General features: G+C 36.5%; 1 protein-coding gene across 3 annotated transcripts in view; it reads left to right on the forward strand.

The window, feature by feature from the left end:
• Klhl7 (kelch like family member 7) overlaps positions 1-8,852 on the forward strand; it is an 85,998-nt gene that overhangs the window by 60,086 nt on the left and 17,060 nt on the right. For all 3 annotated transcript variants that reach the window (XM_023709895.1, XM_004626463.2, XM_023709896.1), the window contains exon 7: positions 1,165-1,307. In XM_023709895.1, the coding sequence (XP_023565663.1) occupies positions 1,165-1,307 (143 nt within the window). The remainder of the gene's footprint in view (positions 1-1,164; positions 1,308-8,852) is intronic.

Here is an 8,852-nt window from a genome sequence, read left to right on the forward strand (position 1 = left end):
TGAGGTAGAGGTCAGTTTTTTCCCTAGGTGATTGTCTAATACTGATAGACAATTCATTTTTCCCCACAGTGGTTTCAAATACATTAAACAGTTTTTATGAAGTGGCTCTTGACCCAGTTAAGGAAGTACTGAAAGAATAAGATTATATTTTCAATTCTTATTGCATTTGAAAAGCTTCTAAAACAATGCTTCTCAAAGTTTTATGTACATCTAAATTACATTGGGATTTTGTTAAGTTTACAGACTTAATGATTCAGTAGGTCTAGATCAGCATTGCTGACCAACTCTCAGATGGCTGAAGCTGCTGCTCTTTGAACCACATTTTAAATATCAAGTATTTAAGAAGTGCTTTAAAACTGTACCCCGCTGGCACTGTCGCTCAGTGGTAGAGCTCTTGCCTTGCATGCACAAGGCCCTGGGTTTTATCCCCAGCACCACAAAAAAAGAAGAAAAAAAAATTGGCATTAGGTAGGCCTGGTGGGACACCCTTGTAATCCCAGCACTCAGGAAGCTAAGGCAGGCAGATCTCTGATTTGAAGGCTAGCCTGAAATGCAGAGTGAAACCCTGTCTCAAAAAAGACAAAAAATAATAATAATACTATACCAATGCCTGAGCCCTACCTCTGTCTACTTTAATTGGTCTGTAGTATGGCCCAGGCATAGTAGTAGAAATTTCCTAAATGATTCTAGTATACAGGTAAGATTAAGAACCACTAGGAGAGCCAGGTATGCCGGCACATGCCTCTAATCCCAGCACGCAGGAGGCTGAAACAGGAGGATTGCCAGGACTCAGAGCCAGAATGAACTACGTGATTTTTTTGTCTCAAAAAAAACCAAGGAAAAAACAAAAACTCACTGGATTATGTGCTCTGGATTTCAATAATGATAAATTTTGGTAGCTATTGCTTGAGGAGCCAGGTAATTCACTGGTATGTAAGAAGTGCGTGGCATAGTCTTAAAATAATGGTGATTGTTATGCATAATAAATTGCTTAGAGGTCAAGTGCTTAAACATTTCTTCTATGTCTTTCCCCTCACTTTTCTTCAAACACTCTGAGATGATAAAACACAGGTACAGAAATCACTATTTTGTCTAGGCATTACCTTTTCAAACGATACGTTCATGCCTAAAGTTCTTGAAGAGTTCCTATGTGTTTTTCTACAGGTGGAATGAGGTACCATTTACTCTCTCCAGAGGATCGAGAGGAACTTGTAGATGGCACAAGGCCTAGAAGAAAAAAACATGATTACCGCATAGCCCTATTTGGAGGTTCCCAACCACAGTCTTGTAGATATTTTAACCCGAAGGTAAGTAATTTGTATTCTTGTTTCATTTTTAAGCACATAGCTACCTGCCCCAAGAATAACTCAAATCTTTAAAAATGTTAGTGTATGCTCTTCTGTCAGAACCTCATGAGATACACAGTTGTCATCTTTACAGATAAGGGTTAAGATTTGGATTGCAAATGCTCTTGTAATACCTCAAGAATGCTTTCGAGGAATGCTGGCAAAGAAAGCACACAGGTAGTTCTATTGTGTCTCTTTTTGTTAGTCAGTGCATTCATTCTGTTTGCTTTCATTTATTTTCTTTCTTTCTTTCTTTCTTTCTTTCTTTCTTTCTTTCTTTCTTTCTTTTTTTTTTTTTTTTTGAACCGGGGATTGAACTCAGGCCCTTGTGCTTGCCTGGCAAGAGCTTATTCCATTGAGCTATCTCCCCGGCTGCTTTCATTTTCAATGAAATCTGGTAAGCAAGATGTTTTCTTTCTTTAGTAATTCTATTTTAACATAACCATTCTAGAAAATTTTAACTAGAAATCACAAAGAAAAAAATTTTATGTTTAATTCAACCACATAGAACCAGTCACCAGTTTCTAGTGTGCTTCCCAATACATATTATGAAAGTTGGGGTAATACAGTCTGAGTTGAAAGGTCTAAGAATGCAACTTTAAAAAAAAAGAAAAAAAAAACAACTACTAATTATAGCCTTGAGAGAAGCCACTCACATTTTCTACTTCTTGTTTCTCAGCTTCTATGTGTTTTGGTTGGAGGAAATACCGTATTTTTTTATACTACGTCTATTGCAAGGGCAGTGAGTAACTACAATCCTAAAAATTAATGTACAAGACTTACAAGGTGGTAGTCATCCACTCATACTGAATCCAAGTACATAATGGTCTCTTTCATTATTTTGTAAGCCCACATTTTATTGATAATAGCTATTTGATAAGGTATCTTGTTGACCTGAGAATACTTGCCTATGCATGTTTCTATGAGGAATACATTGTTGGAGGCATTTTATGTAACAGTGTAATGGTGATATGCAAGGCATTTATAAAAAAGATACATGGTGATGTTGTCAGGGATATAGAGACAGAAAAGGTCTGTCCAAATCCATATTAAGGGGCCAGGGAGATGGCTCAGTGCAATAAGCGCTTCCCTGGCAAATGCAAGGGCCTGAGTTCAATCCCCGGTTCCTCAAAAAAACCCAAAAGAACATGCATTGGTGGTATAGTAGTGAGCATAGCTGCCTTCCAAATCCATATTAATAAGTCCAGTAGAGGCAAAGCATTGTCCTTTCAACAACAGAAGAAACCAAATGTAGTTAGCGTACTACTAGGTAACTTACTGGTCCATCAATGTATAATAACAAATCAAAGACTTAGGACTAGTCCATATTGCTAACAATGTAGTACTCTGTTCATTTCTATAATTACACAGCTTCTGTTAGGGCTACTAAGGACCTATTGGCTTGCTAATAAGCCTATTAAGCAAGCATCAGATTGACTGGAAAAGAAAGACTCAGGTGCAATTCTATATACAAGACTTTTCTGTACTTGTGGACACTGATAAAAATCCATGTGGGACACACATTTGTGTGTCCTTAATGAGGCTCATCTACATTGCTATTCCTCAGTTCTCCTTGTCAGTATTCTTGGCTATTTCCAGTATATATTCATTTGAATAAGCCTTTAGCAGCGCCCTAAAATTGATAAAAACTGACCTCAGGCTTCTTTTCTAAAGAAAAAATGGACCAACAAAAGTGAACTGCTTGAAAATCTGCCAAAGCAGAATACTTTCTTTCTTTATTGTCCTTTAGGACAATTCTTAGAAGCACTATAATGCATTAGCAGATCATTATTGACTAGTCCTATATAAAAATGAAGCAAGAAAAAAATAAATAAATGAAATAAAAAATGAAGCAAACTCAACAGATCCTTGAGGTCAGACAGTGAAATTTTCTCTGCCAACTGACAAATTCCCTCTAATGGTCTCACATGTCAGATAATAACATAGAAACATATACTAGCCAAAGTATTATCTATATATCAAGTCTCTCAAATTTGTTGGTCAAGATAAATAGAATACCTCTTTGAGATGGTGAATTGGGTGAAAGGCTTCTATAAGTTGTGATTAACCTAGTTGGGTATTTTAGTCCATATGTTCTCTGCCATAATTACTCAGTTCTGATGCCTTGGAAAGAAAGTAGCCACCAACAGTACATAAACAAATGGGCATGGCTGCATTCCAATTAAACTTGATTTATGAAAACAAATGATGGTCTAGATTTGGCCTTGAGACTATAGTTTGCTAACCTCTGCTCTAAACCCATAGACAAATAGGAACTTTTAAGGTGCTTGACACTGTGTGCTAGGTGAGTTTCTTTACAGGGACAGGTTCTTTTCCATGTCCTGGTCTCCAGAACTGATCAGCATTATGAGCATCAACAATAGACCACCTTATCACTACCTCTGAGAAGGTGAGCTGGTGAGGGTCTCAGCAGCTTAAATTATGGTTTGGCGCTTGCGAATCAACAGATCCTTGAGGTCAGACAGTGAAATTTTCTCTGCCAGCTGACAAATTCCCTCTAATGGTCTCACATGTCAGATAATAACATAGAAACATATACTAGCCGAATTATTATCTATATATCAAGTTTTAGTGCTTATAGTTTTCTGGTCCAGTAAGAAAACCCCATTTGGGGGCCAGGGAGATGGTTCAGTAGAATAAGTGCTTCCCTGGCAAGCGCAAGGGCCTGAGTTCAATCCCTGGTTCCACAAAAATAAGTAAATAAATAAATAAATAAGAAACCCCCATCTGGCCCTGATGTAACTAGAGTCATCAGCTTCCACAGTTTCTCGTCTTTTGGTAGAGGAGACCTTCCAACAGCTTCTTTTTCTTATCAGAAAACTTAACACCAAAACTGAACTAGTAAGGAGGGAGGAACAGATTAGATTGGTTAATCACCATATTTACACTGTCCTTTTTGGGCTGGTCTCAGCCCAGATATCTATTCTGATCATTGCTTCATCCCCAGAACATAGGCTGACATATAGGTTCCTTTCTCAGTAGAACACTGATTAGCTGTCCTGCTATGACGACTCATGGCCTGTGCAATATAACTCAAAAAGCACCTTACACTTGGTATGCTTAAAAAGTTGACACATCTACATACCTGTTTCACACTAAGTAACAGTAAAGTTGTTGAAATGTAAGTAGTTATTTTTAAAATCATTGCAAGTCAAGAATAGGAGAATTAACATTTCTCCAACAAAAACTGAAATTATAAGTTTAAATTACAATTCTGCAAACCACAGCTTTTGGTTGTTTGTAATAGCCTAACTGTAGCATTGATTTTTGGCAGTGAAAAAGTAGTGAAACCAGACTTTGGTAGAAATTATTTTATTTTACAATAAAATAAATGGCTCTTTGTGTACAGATAGACCATAAGAATTTTTATTTTGTGTAGGAGGCAAGGACCATTATTTCTAGAGTAAGGCAAATGAGGGAAGACTCTTAGCACTTTGTTATGGTCTGTAGTTCTAATACTTTCCCTGGTTTTCTTTCTTTCTTTCTTTTTATTGGACAGTTGAGAAGATACGTTCAACCGTGGAAATGAGACTGTAACTTCAGAGTTCTTGTTTGATGTCTTGCTTTGCTCTTACAGATGACCTATTACTAATTGTTTTGTATATTCAGCCACAAATTTTCAAACTTACAGTGGAAAAACTCAAATAATTGAGGAATTAACAACTGATAAAAATATGCACATTCTATCAAACATATTCCCCAAGCTAACACTATTTGAAACTTGTACAATATTTATTAAATGTTTCTATCACAGACACCAGATTTTTCCTATAAAAATTCATCTTGAAAAACTTTTACCGTTTACTAGTATTTGTACATTTTAATATGTTAGCCCTTGGCACAAGCATATACCCCCAACACTCTGAGATGCTAAGGCAAGAGGTTCCAAAGTTGAAGCCCACTCTGGGCAATTTAGCAACTTAGTGAGACCCTGCCTTAAAATTAAAAATGAAATAAAGACTGGGAATATAATTCAGTATAAAGATTCTACATTCAATCCTTGTCTCCCCCCATTCTGCATTCAAATAGAGAAGCTAATTTAACTATAAATTATTATCTGGAGTTACTTCAAGTGAGCATTTTATTATTCCAGTGGTCTGCTTGAATAATAAGTACTGTATATGAGTTGATTTGCTTTAAAACTTTTGAATTTAGTATGTTCAGAAATGTTAAAATGGATTTCACTTTCCGTAATATTAGACCCATTTGTGTGGATCCTAGGCCAGCCAAACATGTGGTGATCACTTTCAGTGAATTAATTTCCTTCAAAGAGAAAGTTTCAATTAGTAAAACTTCACTGAACTATCCAGAATAAAGACACCTATCTATATGGTATTATCTTTATATGGTTCTTGGATATCATTGATATCAGAAGGTCAGTATTTTTATTTGATGACTAAAAGTGATAGCAAAGAAAAATCTTAACTTTTTTCTAAATATTGATAGAAAAGTCTTGGGTTACTATATTGATTTAAAATACTGCTTTTCTTGTTATCGTTTTGTAAAGCCTGTCTGTTCTACTTTTCCCCAACTTGTACCTTCGTTAAGTGCTTAGTGATTGCTTAAAGAATTGTCTGTATTCAGTCTGGCTGTTTCTCTTGGTATTGGTGTTCTCTGTAGTATGGTAATGTTCTGTGATACTTTTGTCTAAATAAAAGTTGACAACTGACCAGTTTTCATTTGTACTCTGGCGAGTGAAATGATGGGTGGGGCTTAGAACTTTGTAAGGTTCTTGAGTTGCTGCTTTCTTATGGGGAGAGAAAAGGGACCCTGCATATTCCCTGGCAGACGTGAACATGGTATAAACCAGCAGGACAGGGATCAGAATTTGTAAATTTCAAAGGCAGAAAAACATATGATGCCATCTTTCCTGGAACCATCAAGATCATGTTTTACCCGGTGTATTTTCTTACCCAGAACTCTGAAGTAGATTCATCACTGAGGCCAGTGCCTAGCTCCTTCTTAGTACTCAAGTTCCTGTGGGTGAATGAGCCCATATAACATTATATAGTATTTACTAGGAAATTTTATCCATTGGATAAAATTATGGAACTATATCTAAATATAATTGAGTCCTAAAATTTACAAAGTATTAGAAGAATAATTTTCAGCTCAGAACACACTTTCCTGTTGGAAACACTGTTTATTAAAGACATCACAGTGCCTTTGTCTCAGGGTATTTTAGCAACCTTTGGCCTTAAACAGGGTCGTACTAAAGAGGAGACAGCCTTACTCAGATTGAGATAGAAATCAGTACTTATGTGTGATGTCTGTAATTCCAGCACTCAGGAGGCTGAGGCAGGATTGCTGCTAGCTTGAGACCAGTGTGGGCTATGTAGTGAGTTAGCCTGAACTACAGAGTGAAACCCTGTCTCATAAAAACCAAAAATAAAAATAAATAAATAAATAATAATGCGCCTACCCCTGATGGTGCACACCCACAAACCCAGGACTCCTGGAAGCTGCTGTAGAAGGATCACAAGTTAAGCACAGACCAGGCATGGTGGTGCATGCCTGTGATTTCAGGAGGCCAAGGCAGGAGGATTGCTCTGCATTTGAGGCCAGCCTGGGCTACATATTGAATTCAAGACCAGCCTGAACTGTATAGTGAGACCCTGTCTCAAAAACACCCAAGTTCAGCCTAGGCAATTTAGTAACTTAGACCTTGTGTAAAAATAGAACATAAAAAATAAAAAGGGCTGAGGATGTAGTTTAATGCAAAGGCCCTAAGTTAATCCATACTACCAAGGAGGAAAAAGTCATGTCCATAAAAGAAGTGTAAGCCTTTAGGGAATATATTTTACATATTTCTTAAAAACAAGATTGTTATGAGTATTATCAGTATTACATGATAGTTCTAAAATACTCTTTGCAATCAGTTAAAGCACTGAGGATATTTTAATATCCTTTGTACACTCAGATTTCATAAACTGTAGTTGAGATTATGGATAGCTCCTGGTAAAATCAAAGAAACCTATTCAAAGGAAAGAAGTCTTAAATTTGAAGACCGGACTCTCATTTACCTCTTAGTTCATCATTGTGTATGTGTGTATACTTATGTGGGGGATATAGTTACACAAACCCTTCCACTCTCATCTTTTCGAGGCTTTCTGATTTTTTTATTTTCATGTCTTCTTAATGTGCATAGAAATTTGTCTGCAGTGCTCAATAAAACTTAACTGGTTTAACTTCTATTTTTCAGATAATAATTTTATGTTCTCTCCCCGTGCACATCTCTGCATGAGTTACTATCTGTTCATCATGTTGCTGTAAAAATTACATATTCCTCTAGCTTGCCCTTGACCTAGAAATACAGAGAAGGGAAAATAATCTTCACCCACACGCTTCAGATTCTGTCTCCTTCAGTAGAGTGAACCCCAGCCTTCATAAGCACTCAGCTGACTAACCTAACTTCACACTGATTTTCCCCCTTGCCTTTTACTTCAACTATACACACTATCTACTAAGTCATACAACCAATAATCAAAGTCTTCTATTTAGAATAACAAGTAGAGTAGGGGAGTTAAGTAGACTTTCCAGAAGGTATAGCAGTGCATGTACATACAAGGAAGGCCCACAGAGATTAATTCCTCTCTCTTTATGCATACATACAACCAGAGCCAGTTATGTTCACACAGAGGTTATCTTTTTCTCTTCAGTGTTTATATTAGTATATATTTGCAGTACACCGTACAGATATCATCTTGGGAAATTGGTATATCTACCCCCCCATCTTCTACATTCTCATCTCCAGATCTCATTTCCATTCTTTTAAAGAACCAACTCTGTTTATCTTTCATGATCTTATCTCATCATTTATTTTAATCTCAGCCTCATTAATTTCCATTCTAATCTGTATCATTGCTTTCCTCACAGATTTGGACTATTCTTGTTGTTCTGGGACCTTGCAGTATATCACTAGGTTATTTGGGATTGCTTAATTCTTTCAATAGGTGTATTCACAGGTATAAGCTTTCCTTTTAGAACTGTTGGCATGGCGTGCTTCCATTGTCCTTTTTGGAGGGAGGTGGGGGGATACAAGGTCTTCCTACGCAGTTCAGATTTATAGTGACCCGTCTCATCCTCCTTAGTGCTGGCATTACAGACATATGCTATCAGGCCCAGTTCCTCCATTGTCATTTGATTCTAGTAACTGTTTAAATTTTTTTCTCCGCTTTCAACAGTCGTTCCACTCAGATTCAATAATATTCAGGGGATTGTCTCAATTCTTTGTATTTAAACATATTTTATGGCCAAAAATCCAATCTATTTTAGAAAAAATTACACATGCTGCTTAAAAAAATGTTTATTCTCATTTGGTGAAATGTTTTGTACATATTTAAGTTCATAGTTCATAAATTTGTGTGTCATCCCTTCACAGACGTACATTTGTTCAGTGGTATGGTCTAACTCTAATATCTACTTGTAAATTTATTTATTTATTTTTAATTTATTTGTGTGTGTGTGTGTGTGTGTGTGTGTGTG

Source organism: Octodon degus, unplaced genomic scaffold, assembly GCF_000260255.1.
Source record: "Octodon degus isolate 3935 unplaced genomic scaffold, OctDeg1.0 scaffold00015, whole genome shotgun sequence".
NCBI lineage: Eukaryota > Metazoa > Chordata > Mammalia > Rodentia > Octodontidae > Octodon > Octodon degus.